Raw genomic sequence first — 18,779 nt, 5'->3', positions numbered from 1 at the left:
CATTACCGGTGGCACCGAAACCCCACTGAAATCAGTTCCCCCCCCCCGGCTGACGTGCAACCTGATCTTGGGCCAGCGTCTCCTGCACCAGCTGAACTCTGCCCTCAGTGTGCTGCGGGGTGTCTGTCAGTGAGATATCAGTTTGGCCAGCTATGGGCTCAGTTTTCACAGCTCAGCATTGCATTATTTTTTTAAGTAGGCAGCAACTCAAGCATTATGCAGCCTGAACGTTAAGTCTTTGCTCTTTCTTTTTTTCTCTTCGGTTTTGTAAGAAACCTGTTAGGCCTTTTCATCTGTGTAGGCTATTCAAGTACAGCTTTGTTCTTCCTTTGTAGCAATTTTACATACCTTGAGGACGTCTGCATGATGTGTGCTCTCTATAAGGACACAGATAACTCATTCCCAGCGGAAGACATTCCCAAACGCATTCCTTTCTGATTTTTGCATGCGTGCGTGTGTTTGTCTGTGTGTGTTTTATGAGGTCATTTAAGATAATTTGTGAACTTAACAGAATCTGGAGAAGTTGAACAAAATGTATCCGCCCCATAAAAATCCATTAAAGAGAAATACTTTGGTGGTTGAGTCATCGGGCCTAAAAAGGTCTTGGGGCAGGCAGTAAAAGTAACGCACGTTACAGTCGAGCGGTTTCGGGTTTAATGCCATCATTTATGCCGAAGGCCACAAGAGTGAGGAATGCCTTTAAGATATAGCAGAAACAGATTGGAGAGATTAGGGCCTTGATGCTGGCTGTGAGGAGTGTTGGAAAAACACACAGACTTTAAGTGAGATGGGCCTGGTGGCTGTGGTTTCGTGTGGGATAGGGAGATAGTTTATGTTAGTGAGCTATGGCTAGCGGCTGCTGCCATGTGTGGTATGGGGAGGGAGTTCATGTGTGAGGTATTGTTGGTGGCCATGACGTGGTTTAGGAGAAGAGAGCATTTTTGTGTGAGATAGGTAATGGCTTTGGTTTTGGGAGGGGGAGAGAGTGGGAGGGAGGGCTGGCCCTTATGAGCTGGTTTGGGAGAGGGGCGTGTTTGTTTTTATTTCTGCCGTAGAGGGCTCGCGTCCTCTACTTGGAGGGAGCAGGTTTTTGTTCTGAGGTGGGGCTGGGGGTCCTGAGTTGATGTGGAAGAAGGGGAATTTCTGTGTGTGTGGCAGGCGCTGGTGGTTATAAGTTGGCCATGGAAAAGGTGGGGTTTCTGTGTGTGTGGCAGGCGCTGGTGACTGTTGCATGGTAATCGGGGCGGGGGGTGGGGAGCCAGGACTGTCAACTTTCTCAGACTTCCTCTTGGTCTCCATGTCCCAGCTGTCAACCCAAGGATTATCAAAAGAACAGATTGCTCCACTAATGAATTACTCTCAAGTTCAAATGCTAGCAGACATCTGTGAGACTGTGAGACGCTGCTCTCTGTGGATCGCTTGCTTATGCCTGATTCTTTGTCAGGGCTGGGACCATGGTAATGCACTCAGGACTTTGCAAATGAAGACACACTAGTTCCTGTCTTTTTCACTTATCAATTTATAATGCATGGTTTTCATTATTATATATTTTATTTTATTTTTTTTTGGAAAATTTCAGCTTTCAACCATATTGATTCAGTTTTCTAAGCTTGAAATGTGTATTTTGTGCAGTGATTTAATTCACTTTAGGGGTGAGAAGAACCTGTGAACAGATATTAATGTGAATATTTTTCATAATTTGACTGGTAAAGTTTTGAATGAAATAGTTTTCCAGACGTCCACGGATTGCAATCTCTTTTCCAAATAAAGCAGATGAAAGTGAATGAAAAGGTGACAGGCAGGACTTCCGACGCACAGTACAGAGAGATGTTTACCCAGTTTTATGACACAGTGAAGCCAGACAGATATTCTATGCCGCGAGCAGACAGCGAGCTGTAGGCGGCAAAAGTATTTTTCCGCCTGACGGACGGGAACGCTGGGTTTGAAGAACCCGGAAACCGATCCGCTGTCCGTCCACATCGGCCCCCGGCCTCCGTCCTCGGAGATGAGCGCCGACGCTCTGCGGAAGGGCTGAGAAACGACGCCTCTCGTCCTCGTGTTTTGAGATCAGGCTGAGCGCGAAACGTCCTGCGGAACGGGTCCCCGCTAAACGGCGCACCCGGGGAGCGGCAGGCCTTCGGGACGGGGCGCGCAGCGGATGCCGAACAGCCGCTCTGACGTCCCGGGACGCGTGGAGAGCATTGCCTTACGAAACGGAACAGATGGGCTTGGACATGGCTGACCCCGGAAAGCAGAGATTGTTTTTTTTTTCCCCTTCTCCCCACTGCTCAAACAGCACATGTTGGACAGTGTTTACGCCTCACGGCGCAAGCCAGGAGGGCAAACTAAAACAGGGTAAATCCCAATCGCGTGCTCTATGCATTGGTTGAATTGTTTTATTTCACATCGTGTGCTGTGCCTCACTGTGATTCTCTTTGAATGATCCAGTGGGGTAACAGAATTATATATTTTTTCTCGCACAGCACATTTGCATGAGCTAATTTGGATTTTGCGTTTAGTTTTGTGGAAAGTTGAAAAATGAATTAAACTTCTCACTGTAAAGTGCTGCTTCAGAACATCAGCGTAGGAGAACCTACAGCATTTATGTCACACCAAGGTAGAAGCACAGCCAGGCAAACCATGAACCATAAACCATGAAGAGCCATGTGTTTGAGCCAGTGCACACCACCCTCTTTGCTATACCACAGAACAGGTGTAGACTACCCCATTTTTGGAATGGCGGACATATTTGGGTCTTGGATCTGAGTACCCAGAGCCTGTATGGAGAATATTCACCAAGAACGAATGCTGAACTGCATTCGTTAGGCTTAATAATGGATCCAATTATGTAGTCAGGACTTCAGATGGTGCAAAAACCAGAAACATCCGTGACACTCTGGGAGCAGGGCTGGCCCTTCCCTGGTGTAGAGCTTATTCATCCCTGTGCCAAGTGAAAATAAATGTCCTTGTAACGGCTGTGTGTTTTCATATCATAGCGCTGATCAGAGTGATACCCAGAGGAAAGTGGTGGGGTATTGGGGTTGAATGCTAAACCGTCTGCTTCATACAGGCCAAAAGAAACCTGCTGACCTCAGTGTGCAGGGCTTCAGTCTGCAACAGACTTAAAAGCATAGCCAGGATATCAGAAGCTTTACTTGTGCCAAAACTACTGAGGTATGAAACCTCACTCAAAGTCTCAAACTCCACTGTATTCATAATATTATGAGAACAGTGTGTGCAGAGTGTGTGAATCTAAGAGAGATGAACTGACGATATGCCTGCGACATCTTACCATTAATTCCAAACTCATGTTCAATTTTTCTGAAATTGGCTCTCTCTTACTGATTATGTGGTATTGACTTTATTTTTAGAGCCGATTAGAATTTTTTTGGGAGTTTTGAAAAGCTTCTCAAACTTTCCAACGATAATACGCCCTTGTTGTCATCAGAGAGCACGGGTGCCTTTGTCGAGGAATGTGAATCCCGTAATGAGATTAGCGGCGAAAGCTGATTAGTGCATCTTGTCCCGCTTCTCCTCTCCCCCCCAGGGTCCTTCAGAAACGACGGGATTAAGGCGGCCGATGTTTTGCCTGTGCTGAAAGAGAAAGTGGCCTTCGTGTCAGGTGAGTAAGGACAGCTCCTCTCATTCCTCATGGGAATCTCAGTATTAACCGGGGTATGTAATACCCAATGGGTTATCCTGTCGTTGGGACCTGGGCTGTGGTTCACCCATTCAGGGGAACAGAAGAGGTGAGGGGTGAGAGGCAGATGTTGTAACCATGGCAGCGGTAGTACAGTGCTTTACCACACACTCATTCAGATGGAGTCAGGACAATAGGCACCAGCAGATTCTAGTGTCCTTTCACTGCTGAAAATTTCAGCTTAAACCAACCTGAGCTGGTCAAGCTGGCTTAAGCGGTGTATTCTACACTTTTTGCAGGTCAACCAGCTATTCAGCTTGTCAACCAGTTCGACCACCAGCTTACTCTACCAGCTTAACCAGCTTTGTCCAGCTTGAGGTCAGCTTTGACCAATGAAGTGTAAAGTGTATGACTGGCTTGAAGTGTAAAAAACCCATCTTAAACCATGTTAAACCAGCTTTGAATCCCAGCTGGTCTTAGCTGGAATTTTCAGCTGGGTCGATTTTATTCTTTTGTCTGCATTGGACCGCTATCATTTCTAGTTAGCTTTTGTAGATCACAGCCATCACACTTTTTAATGGAGTTTGCCCCGTCGGTTCTTCACCCCTAAGCAGGTGACAAAAGAGACGGTTTGCTTTTTGTCAGTGAGGTCAGTGACCCCCATGTTTACATACTGTAATGGACAGGACAGTCACAGGGGAATGGGATGATGTCATCATGGCTTACTCACTGTATGAGTCTACATCGGTGGCTCATGATCTTCACTCATATCCATCTCACCTGCTAGGATTTTAATTTGGCTGTTGATTGACATTAAACTAATTTGTTAGAGTCTCATGAGAGGAGACATAAAGAAATAAAATGTAATGGAAGATGTTTTTGCCCTTCTGTGGTATTTGGAAACTGTTTGGCATAGTTTTCAAAGGGTTTGGCCTGCAACCAGAAAGCAACAGGCTCAAATCTCTGGCCAGACACAGGTGTTTCACTTGAGCAACATACATAGCTTGAATTTGTTCCATGGATATCTGGATTTATGAGTTATGTCTGTTCAAAACTGTGTAGCTCACCTTTGATTGTGGAATCTACAAAACCAAATGGATGTTATTGTAATCTTTGTGTGTACCTTGCATCTCCTGTATCAAAGCTTTGGCAGGGGTCTTGTCGTGGCCCCTGTCCCATGCAGAGAGGAACTGAAATGATTTTGTGTGATTTTTCCAGGAGGGCGTGATAAAAGAGGTGGACCAATCTTGACCTTCCCTGCCAGAAGTAACCATGACAGAATAAAGCAGGAGGACTTGAGAAGGCTGGTGACCTACTTGTCTACTGTGCCCAGGTAAAAAGAGCGGGAAATGGCTGTGGTTATGCGGTAATGTTCACTGAAGGCTACTCAGGCTCTTGTGGTCAGAAAGAAGATGTTTGTTGTCATTTATTAATAATGGAAAAGCATGTGCCTGCATCCAATGAGTTAAAATAGGTTTAACTTTTAACTGAGTGCCTATTCTGCATTGTGAGAATGGAGAAACAAATCAGCTATAACATAATTTTGGAAGCATGTGAAGCATATAAATGTGATTTGCTCCACTTCTTTTATGTTTTCTGTTGCAGAAGCTTATTTTGTTCCTTTGTTCCGTGCGCATATCTGGTTTCCATGCCATTTTGTGCTTACATATTTAATTAGCATTATGCTTTCATTGTTTTATATGCATGATCTGACATTTTAGCTAAATGTATTGATAAGCTCATGAATCACAGTCGATAACTATGTTTGACTGAACTGGCATCGGTGTATAGAGCTAATTAGCTAATTGGGCGTTCGTAAACTCTGGCCCTCCTGGAATTGAATTTCCCACCTCTACTTTAAAAGTGAAAGTGTTGCTGATTTGGACTCACTTGCTTTGTGATAATTGGGGTTTTTACTTGGTGTCTGCAGTATGGAGACATCTGTTGTGGCTGGGGTTGTTTTTGTTTTTTTTTAATGTAGCTTGTTACATTGAATGAGAGATTCAAGGCCAAAGACATTGACTTCATTGAAATGGGGGGATGTCAGTGTTTTAATCATTGGGTAATGATATCTCTTATGTCCTAACTTACATTACTGTTTACATGTCTAAATTTATATGTTAAATTGATATTTTAAAATGATTATTTTTATTAGCTGTTGTAATATTTTGATGTTTTATGTTGTCATTCTCTGAAACTTATGTGCTGCTTTATTGGCCTGGTCTCTCTTGCAAAAATAGATTTTGATTCTCAATGAGACTAACCTAGTAAAATAAAGCTTTAATAAATAAATAGAAACCGTGGCGCTGCTACATGCTAACGGTGGTGCGGCGTCTGCGCGTGTTGCTGCGTCGTTTCTTCGCGCCGGGGGCAGCAGCTGGCTCGCTTGCCCATCGATCGGTCTCTGAAGGCGTCTTCAAAGTCTCTCTCTGTAATACAGCGCAAAAGGGCGCTCAGCAAGGGTTTCAACCGCCAGCCACTCCTGAGCGAAGAAACGAAAACAAGATAGCAAACGGTGCCTTGGAATGACCCCCCCTGGTTACTGGCACACGTCGAGCTAGGGGGATAAAAAGGGTTATTAGCGTATGGGCACTGTGAGGGGCCATGTAGTGTTTTCTGAGGGCTTCTGTCGACCCTGGAAAAAAGAAAAGGCTAAACTGTACGTTTTAGTCTGCTTTTTGGGGGTGTTGATTTCATTCTGGGCTGAGCTTCTGTAAAAGACTCTGCTCTTGAACATCCAACAGAAGGCAAACATGAATAAGATTCGCCTTTCAACGCAAATGATTGTGTGAAACTACCTGGGGAAGCCTTAAAGCTTCTGCAGGCTTTGATTTTTATTTAATTATTATTTTTGTTAGGTCTGAAATGACTTTGAAAAATGTGATATTGTATTGGGGGAAATTTTGTCTTTCATTTACATGGAAAGGACATGCACTGCAGTCCCGCAGGAGCTGCGAGAAGCATGCTCAGATCGCTGTATTACAGCGGTTACTGCTGTACACATAAGAAAATCAATGTAGTCGAACCATCATTTCAGCTTGCTTTAGGCTGTCTTACTGGTCTACTGTCACTAGCACGGAAATGCACTGTAGCAGAAACACCAATCGAATGCTGTTCTTTTCATTCTCAGACCTACAGTATAACCATGCTGAGAGTTTTACAGTAGGCACTGTCTTCCTTACAGAGAAGATGGTGTTATGTAATTTCATTGTGCTCTGTTTGTGTGGTCAAAGTATTGTGGCTTCGGATTCAGAAAAGAGACATTTTAGCGACGTTCTTCAACCTCGTGCAGTTTGCACGTTCCCTCTGGGTAGAACCCGTCTTTCACCCTTTCCGTAAAAATGAGAAAGGTGGTACTGCACAAGCATCCTACTGTCCACTGCTTTGGCCATTATATGGTCATGTATTGCGGTTTTACAAGTGACCCCTTTATAATACTTTGGGAATGAAGGACTGGAGAAGGAAAGACTGCTTTTGTTGTTTGAGAAGAGTCACGCTGGCGTAGATTTGACCCCCATTACCATTATGTGTGTCTCACCTGGCATCAGAAAGGAGATCTGGGCTACATTAATTTGAAGAGGATCGCAGGGCATTGAACACACCAAAGCAATTACCGGTTATTTTAATCTACCAATCAGCGAAGTGCGTTTGATAGCGAAGGGCTAAGAATAGAAAAAGGGGAAGATTAATATTACTTGTGGAAAAAATAAATGGGACCTCTGTTTTGGGAATTTAGGGCAAAGAAACTCTGATAAATAATTTGTTACAGTTACTGTAAGAAGCCTGGGGTGCTAAGACTCATTCATCCTCCAGCAAGTTTACAACTTGTCTTGTTGAATTGTGTCATTGGTGGACTAAACCTCAGGTGTGATTTCACGGGAGGAGACCAACGAGACACGCCGTACAAAGTGAATTTGCGATTCATTTAGTCATGCTAGATAAACGCCTGCTACGTGCGACGGCTTTGACGCTAATCCCGAATCATCCTCGATGCCATTCTACATCTTCCCTTTGAGCGCTTGTGTGCGTGTGAGAGTTCTGAGAGCGACGGAGCCACCGCGTTGTTTCCCCTTTCTCTCGCAGCGAGGACGTTTGCAAGCGAGGATTTACCGTAATCATTGATATGCGAGGCTCCAAGTGGGACCTCATCAAGCCCTTGCTGAAGACGCTGCAAGAAGCCTTTCCCGCAGAGATCTGCGTCGCCCTCATCATCAAACCCGACACCTTCTGGCAGAAGCAGAAGACCAACTTTGGCAGCGCCAAGTTCACCTTCGAGGTGATCTTCCCTCAGACACGTCACCCGGGCTTTTAGCTTGGATGCAGTTAAGCCTCCTCAGCACTGAATCAATGCTAACACAGTTTATATAAGCCCAATAGGCACCAGCTGTACTCTGTTAGTATTAAAACTACACCATGAGCAAACCCTTACAAAGCACAATATATTGCAGTATATTGTGGGTATGGGAACTTATTTGGCAATATAATGAATAATATATCTCACAGCAGTTCATTTTTTAAAATGAGATCACTCTATCTGAAATCGGCTTCAATTTGTATATTAGCCCATACATTGTCAAGATATCCAACACATTGATATTATATTTTATCTAAATTTAATTTCAGCATAATCCATTTCTGTAACAGAATCAGTTGCCTGATTAAATGAGGAATGGAGTATAGACCTTCCCTTTCTCTCTGTGTGTGTGTGTTCCAGACTAGTATGGTGTCAGTGGAGGGTCTGACGAAGCTAGTGGACCCGTCTCAGCTGACGGACGATTTCGAGGGCTCCCTGGAGTACAACCACGAGGAGTGGATGGAGCTGCGCGTCTCCCTGGAGGAGTTCATCGGCAGCGCGGCGCACCTCCTCTCCCGCCTGGAGGACCTGCAGGAGATGCTGGCCAAGAAGGAGTTCCCGGCGGACGTGGAGGCCTCGCGGCGGCTCATCGACGAGCACACGCAGCTGAAGAAGAAGGTGATGAAGGCCCCGGTGGAGGAGCTGGACCGCGAGGGCCAGCGGCTGCTCCAGTGCATCCGCGGCTCCGCCGACGGCTTCTCGGGCCGCAACTGCGTCTCGGGCGGCGCCGACTTCCAGAGCGTGGTGCCCAAGATCGCCAGCCTGCTGGACAAGCTGCACTCCACCCGCCAGCACCTGCACCAGATGTGGCACGTGCGCAAGCTCAAGCTGGACCAGTGCTTCCAGCTGCGGCTCTACGAGCAGGACGCCGAGAAGGTGAGGCGCCCGGGCCGGGGCGGGGGCGGTGGGGCGGGGGCGGTAGGGCGGGGTGGTGCGGTGGTTAGGGAAACGGCCGTGTGGAGCCGCGGTGAGTTAGTGTGGCAGTTAGAGAAACGGCTGTGTGGAGCAGTGACCTGAGAAGCAGAATGCTTTGACAGTTTTTTTTAATTTTTTTTAACAGCTGGAGATGGTTTTGAGGAATTTCTGTCCCTTAAGTGTAAATATTTATCCCAGGCATACATCCTCAAAACATTTGCAGCTTGCAAAATATGATCTTATGAGTTTGCATAAAGTGCATACATTAATCATTTGAGTTCTAGGGAACCTTGTTTGAGTGGTTTTAGTTTAAAATATGTCTCTCTGTCAGAATGAATTCAGTTCAATTCTTGGATGTAATGCAACTAGAAAATGCATTGTACTATGAAGTGTTGGAACGTGCATGGAAGCAGGTCTGTGTGCGATGGGCAAGCACTCATTTTTCATTCTTTTTTGGAGTTTCTCTCCTAAGGGCAAGTTGTATTTGTGGACATGCTTTAATGTTCTAGTTATTAAAGCGAATAATGCAATATGTATGCTTTTAATTCACCCCGGTGGGAATACAGTGTGTGCACGAAAAAAGATTAAAAGCAGATTAAAAGTCCTTAAGGAAGCCCCCTTTGAAAGTCACCCTGTGAAGAACATTCTCTTTTCCGATATAATATTTTGATTAGAGTAATTCATATAATTAAAACAGCATTTCATCCATACAGAATACCTGTACCTGTACGTATCTATATCTTATCAAAGATTATATCAAAGGCATATTGAAGACATAGCAAAGATTCACAAGCTGGCCAGAAATTCAGCGAAAGACACTCTGCAGTGCAGGCTAATAAGGACAAGGAGCATCGATAGAACAGAGTGTAACAGCTAGCGTGGTTCTGCGATGATTGATGCACTATTATGCAACACTCCCTCTGCTCCAACAAATGTTCTTTTTATCTCTTAATATATCCCATAGCTACTCTTGTATGACAATAGGTCCCTGGATTGTACTGTGCGCACTGTTGAGGAACTTTTACATAAATGCTTTCACTTGCCTAATTTTAGCCACCTTCTACCGCTGATGCTTTCGATTAGGGCGGGTCCAGATGGAGGTTTATTGCTGGGTGTTGAATGTCGACTGAGGACAGTCGCTCTGATAGGATGCCGATTGTAAATGGCAGCGCCGATCCTGTCTGGGGTGTTATTCGATGAACCGAAAAGCCTCGCGATAGAGTAGAACCGAATTTGCCGTTGACATTGAGTTAAATGGAATACTGAGGCTAATTTTGTTTTCCTTCGATGGCATTCTCTTGCGTAAACAACATAATTGTGTTCTGTTTTTGTGCTGTTGTTTTGTGTTATGTTTCATTTCTGTTAATGTTATGTGTTTGGTGTCCAGAGTAGAAATTTCATTATGACCATAGTAAATTGTAATTATTAATTTTTTTGCGCAAGGGCCTGCTTGTGGTTAATGTTAATAAAATTCAGTTCACAAATGCCATTTTTCCCCAAACATCTGTCAGAAAACTGCACATGTTCTGCTCTGTGCAGTGAGCCAGGTGATTTTTTTTTGCATTAAAAATGCAGTGCTTCACAGACAGTTGTCAGAATGAGTCTGCAGGAAATCGATCTCTCTAGAAGGGAAATGTCACTCTTTTGTAATACCACTCCCACAGAAGTCATCTCTTACAGGGCCATCCTGTGCATAAGCAATGCTGCTGGTCCCCTGTTGTAATTCAGATGGCAAGATTGTGCGTGCTATCAATGAATGTTTTGAAAAAAAAAAAAAAAAAAAAAAAAATCAGGATCCACAGGATCTTGTGTTCACTTCCTCTGAAACTGTCTTGTTAATAATTACCGGTATGCTTCTTTTCCTTAGGCAATCACTGTGGCCGTATAGAGTCCATTGTCTGCAGTTAAATTGACTTTTTCTTCCAGTGCTTGTAAACAAACTGTAGCTCATCTAATTAATGTTTCGCAAGGATGTCTGTCGGACATTAGAGAACTTTAATTGGGCTGTCAGTAAATTTCATTACACTCACGGTCCCTTCTGTAAATTGCAAACGTCTTTCAAGTTACATTGGTTCAGCTTCATCAAATGTATTTAGAGGTGCATGCTGAAAAAAAAAATTACATTTTTAAGAATTTCTGAAGTTCTGTTCTGTCGTTGTAAAAGCTGTATGAATAATATTGTTGTTGGTGTTGGTGGCAGATTAAAATAAATATTCATGCAGAACTTGAATATAACTACGGATGGTTCTCTGATTAAATTGTGCAAGCAATATGTGTAGTAAAGTCCGTTTCCTGTGCTTTCACCGTAGATGTTTGACTGGATCAGTCACAACAAGGAGCTGTTCCTGCAGAGCCACACCGAGATTGGCGTCAGCTACCAGCATGCAGTGGACCTCCAAACACAGCACAATCACTTTGCCATGAACTCTATGGTTGGTAACAATTCTAACAGCTCTAAGGAATTCAGTGGTACTTTCAAATCCGTGTGCCCATGATTGCATGTGGGATGTGTGATAAAAGGTGGACTCGCTGCTGCTTAGGTTATTATTCACTTCAACGAGTCCCTGGAGGGAGTATACCTCAGAAATGCTGGTCTTAGGTCAGTTTCCTGCTTCGTAAATACTGTCTTTCATTGACTTAATTGCTGTTTTCATTTTGCCTATAATGACCGGTGTTTTTCCAAAACAATAGCATTGATGTGGTTGCAGCCTAACAAAAGTTTGTTGTGAACTTTGGAGATTAGACGTGGTGGAGCGCTGAGCTTCCTCTTGAGCCCTTGATTCCCCGCCTGATTGTAGCCCTGCACACACCGGGGCCGTAATCACAAGGTAGAGGTGCTACCCTCGCTGGAGCCCCGGGCCGGGTCTGGGCTGCCTCCTGTGTGCTGTGATTGAGGAGGAGCGGCCCCCGCTGGCTTGGGTCGGCGCGGGGTGCCGACCGTTGAGACGCTGGTCGTTTTGTTCTGATGAGCGGACCGAAGAGGCCTTCGACAGGCCCGTCTGTGTTCCGCGCGTTCCTGAACAGTCAGCGCTACCCTCCAACCGTCTACCGCTGTGGTGCGGTCACCGGAAAAGAGCGCGAAAAGAGACTTTTCAGTATGAGAAAAATTAGCCAGAATTAGCACGATTAGCTAATAGCCGCTGAATTCGCTCGACGTTACGCGCGGGCATTTTGCGTATTTTATTATTTTCTCTTTCACGCCCGTTGGCCCCTTTTCAATCGACGTTTGTCCCCGACTTCATCCTGCAATTTAAATCAAAGGGTTTGTTCCGTTCGGCGGGTTTCAATTTGCTGATAACGGACCTGCCTTTGCCCAGGAAGAAGAGGGGGGGGGGAAAAAATGCATTTAATCATGAGTCAAAGCCGGGGAGCTGATTGAACCCGGGACCTTTTTGTCTGGCTTCCAGGTTTTGATGAAGCGTCGGTAATTCTGGCCGTTGCATCAGCTGACTCAGGCTGTGAGTAAGCGAGCGGTGTGATGGCGGAAGCTGAAAGCGGGCGAAACGAGAGAGACGCGATAAGTCGGGCAACGGGCAGAGGGCGCGGCGGCGTTAGAACCCAAACCCAGATGGCGGCGGGGCGTGTGCGTGCCCGCGTGGGCGTGGAACCGACACCGCTGCGGGTGCCAGGGATGCCAGCGGAGAGATGGAAAGACCGATGCCTTCCAGGCTGAAGATCTACACCGAGCCCTGTCACCAGGGCTATCGTATAAAGCGGTGGGCTTCTGGTCAAGGAGCTTTGAAAAGCAGGACAACCTTAATAATAAAAAAAAATGGAAAAGCGAACCGAACGCAGAAATGTGAGCTCTGCAGTGCGCTCCGGGTGAGTGCGTGGGAGGCCGGCGAACGCTGATCGAAATATCAAACGCTTTTTTTGTTTTTGTTTTTCTCTCTCTCCTTCTCTCTCTTTCCCTCTCTCTCTCTCTCTCTCTCCTCTCCTCTCTCTCTCTCCTCTCTCTCCCTCTCTCTCTCTCTCTCTGTCTCTCTCTCTCTCTCCCTCTCACCCCTCTCCCTCTCTCTCTCTCTCCCTCCCGCCCTTCCCCCCTCTCTCTCTGTCTCTCACTCTCTCTCCCTCTCTCTCTCTCTCTCCCCTTCTCTCTCTCTCTCTCGCCGCAGAACGCCTACGTGAACATCAGCCGCATCATGTCTGTGGCGACGCGGCTGTCGGAGGCGGGCCACTACGCCTCGCAGCAGATCAAGCAGATCTCCGCCCAGCTGGACCAGGAGTGGAAGAGCTTCGCCGCCGCCCTGGACGAGCGCAGCACCATCCTCGCCATGTCCGCCGTCTTCCACCAGAAGGCCGAGCAGGTGGGCGCACGCGCGACTACACTAAGGTGTAGTCAAGCAGTACTGTCTGGCGGGAGAGCCAGCCATGCTCCTCGAGCTGGGAAGGGGAAGGTTTGATTCCCTCAGGTTAATCACTCTGAAGGTGGTGTGAAGTTTTTGAGTTGCGACCCTATTCGATGCCGCGACGCGCCAGACTGATTTCAGTTCCCGTCCCAAATTCGCCGACTGCTATCAGGACGTACAGTATCTGTTTGGGTTGGCCTTCCTTAATTCCAGTGTTTTAGATAATCCAAAGAATATATTTTGAGAATGGTTAGCGCTCTGCTTGATAAATGTTCGGTCAGACACGTGAATTAAAGTTTCCGAATTACAGAGCCGGAGTTAGTAGATAATAATAATGTCTCAGCCAGCTGGCTGGGGAACACACTCCGTATAGAAAATAATTTACAACGTTTCAGGCTCTGTGCTTGAAAGTGCCTCTGTATCTTATGACTTCCTGTAGCTTAAGCACTTGCTGGTATTTACATTTTATGCTGCTGTGGTGGTTTTGTGGCGACTGTGGGGACAGCAGTAATGCTCTCACTGATGCGCGTTGAGTTCCTGGCTGGGGCTGGGGTGTGAGCGATCCTGAGTGTGTGGAGTGCAGGTTGGGCCGCCGGTCGGGCCGCCGGTTCCTTGGTGGGGGAGAAAATTACTGCGCCCTGTCAGAAAGCACTCAGCAGCGCCCGCTCCCCCCCCCCCCCCCCCCGGCCCGTTTACCTCAGCCGCTCGTTAAAGCGCGGCCGTGACGACCGCCGAGCTCTGCGATTGGTGCGGCCCGGCTCCGCTCACCCGATGCGTCTGCTGGCCCCCGTTTCCAGTTCCTGTCGGGCGTGGAGTCCTGGTGCAAGATGTGCAGCGAGGGCGGGCTGCCCACGGGGATGCAGGACCTGGAGCTGGCCATCCACCACCACCAGACGCTCTACGAGCAGGTGACCCAGGCCTACGCCGAGGTGAGCCCCGCCTCCGCGCTCCCAACTGACCAATCGGGGAGGTTCTGCCATTCACTTCAGTCAGTGCTCAATCAGAGTTAGCGGTAGGGGAATGATGATTTATCATTGTTCTGCTTAATCTGCCTATCATAGCATGGATTTATATCAGCTAGCGTGCAAATTTAGCGTACATTTGTCTTTTTAAAGAAGTGAATGGCTATTTTAAGTGATACGTAAAAATGGGAAAATTTCTTGGATTTGACCATTTAACTGTTTACAATGTTTCCAAGACCGTTTACAAAGAAATATGACCTGTGGCAAATTCAGTTGTGTCTGAGCTTGTACATGTGCACTTATTTTGCACTTTGGTTTTATTACAGTGACTATAGCACTATTTTTATAGCGCTTATTTTCCACAGGAGTACGGCTAAAGCTCATATTCTTTTAGTGCACCACAGACAGCTCATTTTGGATAGTCCTGTGAACAATATAAAAAGTTATATTTTGCCAACAAATACAAGCTAACATATGGAAATTTCTATAAATCCTGTATTGCTGTTTCAGTGATGCATATCTTGTAAAACTTGGATTCTTTCATTAATTGTATAGACATGTATGATTTGCCAAATTATATAAACCCACTACTGCATTATCAAACCATACACTACTGCCATTGTAAAACTACACTCCGGTCATTATCAAACCCTACAATCTTGCCAAGTGTATCAAATCTTACACCCCTGCCACTATAAAACCCTGCTGTCCAGCCAAGTGTATCAAACCATACAGTTTTGCCAGACCTCCTCAGCTCCACATCTGTTCCCTCTCTAAAGGGGTCTTCCTCTTGATTCTCATTACATCTCTTCCCTGGTCCCCCAGTGGTGGAATGAGCTCCCCATTACAGTCACAGCAGACATTGCCCGTCTTCCACTGCAGGCTGGAAACACACCCGCTCACCCCGCGACTTGGCTCACCTAACGCTGAACCCAGTGACTTACCATTAGCACTTAGCATCGTTGCTTAGGCCGACTGTATATGTATTCATAAGTGACTGTGGATAAGAGTGTCTCCTGCGTGCCTAAATACGAATGTAAGGACTGCTATATGGCAATGTTTATGAATATAAAAACACTCTTTCTGATTTAGTGTGAAGCATGCAGGCTCATTATAGGGTCCATGCCTTTTTCCACATTTGTGCTGTAGGTATTTATTATTAATCATCCATATTACAGCTGTATGGATCATTGGCATTGGTCTATTATGTTTTCTAAAGAATGTTCCACATATTCATAATGCATGCGAATAGCTTTTCTTTTATTGACCTTATCAGCATTTTATCAAAACCACCGTAGCATGTGACCAGCTGTACTCTGGCTGTAACGTTTTAATTTATGAGAAGTACCGTATGTTTTTCTTTTTGTCCTTGTTTGTTTTTGTAATTTTTACCTACAGACGGAGCTTGACTGAAAAAATAGTGAAGGTCAGCAGTAATGTACGTGTAATGACACGGCTAATGGTGAAACTACATTTCAATTACGGAAGTAATTTACCTTGTAAATATGATTAAATGCTGAAAACGGCTGATTTGGCAAAGTATGAGAACGCTGCGCGGGAACAGTGCAGTCCTGAATTTTTTCATAACTGCAGTGGGAAAAGACTTACCTCCCGTACGGTCATATTATATATAAAATATATACTGAACCGAAGTGCTCTTCTGGGTGGCACGTCCAGCTAAGACACGGTGACACGCGGTAGAATTGTGCTTGTGCCGGGACCGACTGCTGCTAGTCTGGGCTCTTCAAAAAACGAAGGACGAATTTGTAGCCACAGGAAAGGCTTGCAAATAGCGTTGGAGGTTCCACGTTAGGAGAGAAAACAAGAGGAGGGAGATAAAACGTGTTAATTATTCGCCATAGATTAAAATAAAGATCATAATATCTTTTTCTTATTCTTCATGTTGCATATTATTAGCGGGCATAATTCAATAATTTGCAGTGTGGTAGTGCATCAGTTATTAAATTTCCTTGATCTCCTCACCATAAAATTGTTAAAACCTGCAGACCGATAGATTGAATTAAGTGTGGTGACTCTTGATCTCCGTAGCGTTTTACTGGAGTTGTACTTTTCTGGTCCAACTCTAGGATGAGGCATTGCCAGGGTACTTAACCTGAATTGCTTCAGCAAATCAGCTGTGCGAGGGAAAAACGCATTAAAAGTGAGTTACCTAAGCTGGTCTGTTCGCTAAACGAATAAATAAACAATTGTAATTATTCTCTGTTTATTTTATTACCCTCCTCCCAGATCACCAAAGCTCTGCTGGATGACTAATAACGCTCTGTCTCTTATACTGACTCCAGGTCAGTCAGGATGGGAAAGCTTTGCTGGATGTGTAATAACGCTCTGTTTCTTATACTGACTCCAGGTCAGTCAGGATAGGAAAGCTCTGCTGGATGTGTAATAACACTCTGTTTCTTATACTGACTCCAGGTCAGTCAGGATGGGAAAGCTTTGCTGGATGTGTAATAACGCTCTGTCTCTTATACTGACTCCAGGTCAGTCAGGATGGGAAAGCTTTGCTGGATGTGTAATAACGCTCTGTCTCTTATACTGACTCCAGGTCAGTCAGGATGGGAAGGCTCTGCTGGATGTCTTGCAGCGGCCGCTGAGCCCGGGGAACTCGGAGTCGCTCACGGCCACGGCCAACTACTCCAAGGCGGTGCACTGCATCCTGGACGTGGTGCACGAGGTCCTGCACCACCAGAGGCGGCTGGAGAGCATCTGGCAGCACCGCAAGGTCCGGCTGCACCAGAGGCTCCAGCTGTGCGTCTTTCAGCAGGACGTCCAGCAGGTACGGCCTGGTCCGCCCCGGGGTGCTAACACTGCGCCCCGCTAATCGCAGCTAACAGTGGATATATGGATAACCGACACGACCTCCATCCAGCACTTATTGTGCCTTGCATTATTGTCTTGATGTCGTAGCTTATAATGCCTCCTCGTTTGACATAAGTTAGCGTAGGTTAGGTCAGGTTAATGTTCACTGTGTCAACTGGACTTAATGTGTTCATAGCTATGAATAACTGTACAAAATGAGTACCTAATCGGACCTGTTAGTTGTTCCAGTGACCTTCGGTATGCACTTATTATACGTTGCTTTGGATAAAAGCATCTGCCAAATAAATGTAATGTAATGTACCTCAAACTGATAGCACAAACATTATATTAATCCAATATTTATCAATGACTAACAAGGTAACTTCTTTTTACATGGTTTCTTGTTCAAATCTGGGGTACTGTAAAGGCCAGCACGTACATTTCATAATGTTGTAGGAGAGTAGACTCATCTCTTTGCTACTCACTCACTGACATGGAAGGAGGTTAACAAAACCATGCTTAATGCTGTATGTCTTAGTTATGCTTATATTTTACCATTGAAACCAACTATAAAATAAAAAGGACACATTGAGCCGCAAGGTCATTTGAACTTTTGTAAAAAATATAATTCTTTGGTTATGATGATTCAGAAGACTACTCTTATAATAGTGAATAACCACCAGCTACATTGATACTTTATACCTCTGTTGCATACTGTTTGCCACAAGTTACGCATTAATTCACTGCGGCAGTGTTCATTTGTATAGAGAAATGCTGGTCTGAACAGAATGCTGCTCTGGTAGTCATTTGTTGTGACATACTGTGTGGTTTTCACAAAAAAATGTTTCTCTGGTATCTTTTTGCTGGACTTCTACAGAAGCATGAATAATGTTGCCTGCGTTAGCGCTATGCTAATACCACACTACATACGAGGGTTCCATCCAAAGACAAAGGGGTTTTATCAGGCGAAAGCTCCTCAGCCGGGGTCTGCTTTAATTCCGCAAGAGCGCTCGCCAAGTCCGTTTGCCAAGTTGTGTTCTGAACTCAGAAAGCAACAGAAAGCAAACACTGGCCCCCGAGAGAAACTCAAGTGCTGTTTATGTAGGTTTTCCTGACTTTCATGAATAATTCCTACGCTTAATATTTCATATTTCACTGGATAAAACTCCAGTACTGACTAATACTATAGCCTTGGTAATACTGCGTGCGTGCGTGCGTGCGCATGTGTGTGTGTGCGCACGTGTGTCTAAGTGTGTTCTATGTTCATGAGTGTATGTGTAAGTGTGTTGCATGTTCATGAGCGAGTGTATGTGTAAGCGCACACATGCGTGTGCTGTGATGTCATTTCTCGGTTCCTCTCGCCCTCCTCTCCGCTCTCTCTCTCTCGGTGTCTCTCTTCTTAACCCCCTACCGGAACAAACCCCCCCCCACCCGACCCCATCATCCCCCCTGCTGTTCAGTTTGTCAGAAGTGTGCTCTTGAGCAGAGCACTGGGAAGGGATGATCCTCACCTCTGTTTGAACCGCAGCGGCCAGGAGTGGCCCCTGGAGTGGCCCCTGGAGAGCTTAGCTCTGAAGCCACTGGCCCTCTGCCATCAGTCCCTCGCTCTCTGCGTAAACCCCGGCAAGATTATGCCTGCTGTTGCTAGGCTTCATAATCGTGGGAAAAGGGCATTTCGGCTTAACTGGCTCATATTGGCATCGCATGTGGTTGTTCATTTATTTATTTGGAATAGGATTAAT

The 18,779-nt window shown here is 45.6% G+C and overlaps 1 protein-coding gene across 2 annotated transcripts in view; it reads left to right on the top strand.

Annotated features, from left to right (window-relative positions):
• The window catches only part of LOC135241271 (kalirin-like), an 84,935-nt gene that overhangs the window by 61,371 nt on the left and 4,785 nt on the right, over positions 1-18,779 (top strand). The window contains exons 2-9 of one of the 2 annotated variants that reach the window (XM_064311511.1): positions 3,548-3,622; positions 4,859-4,973; positions 7,724-7,916; positions 8,355-8,870; positions 11,219-11,341; positions 13,025-13,216; positions 14,056-14,187; positions 16,784-17,014. In XM_064311511.1, the coding sequence (XP_064167581.1) occupies positions 3,548-3,622; positions 4,859-4,973; positions 7,724-7,916; positions 8,355-8,870; positions 11,219-11,341; positions 13,025-13,216; positions 14,056-14,187; positions 16,784-17,014 (1,577 nt within the window). Of the gene's footprint in view, positions 1-3,547; positions 3,623-4,858; positions 4,974-7,723; positions 7,917-8,354; positions 8,871-11,218; positions 11,342-13,024; positions 13,217-14,055; positions 14,188-16,523; positions 16,733-16,783; positions 17,015-18,779 lie in introns of those variants that run through there. The other variant, XM_064311512.1, reaches the window with a different exon arrangement.

The sequence above is a fragment of the Anguilla rostrata genome, chromosome 15, assembly GCF_018555375.3.
Source record: "Anguilla rostrata isolate EN2019 chromosome 15, ASM1855537v3, whole genome shotgun sequence".
Lineage (NCBI taxonomy): Eukaryota > Metazoa > Chordata > Actinopteri > Anguilliformes > Anguillidae > Anguilla > Anguilla rostrata.
This window is presented reverse-complemented; position numbering and strand designations above follow the sequence as displayed.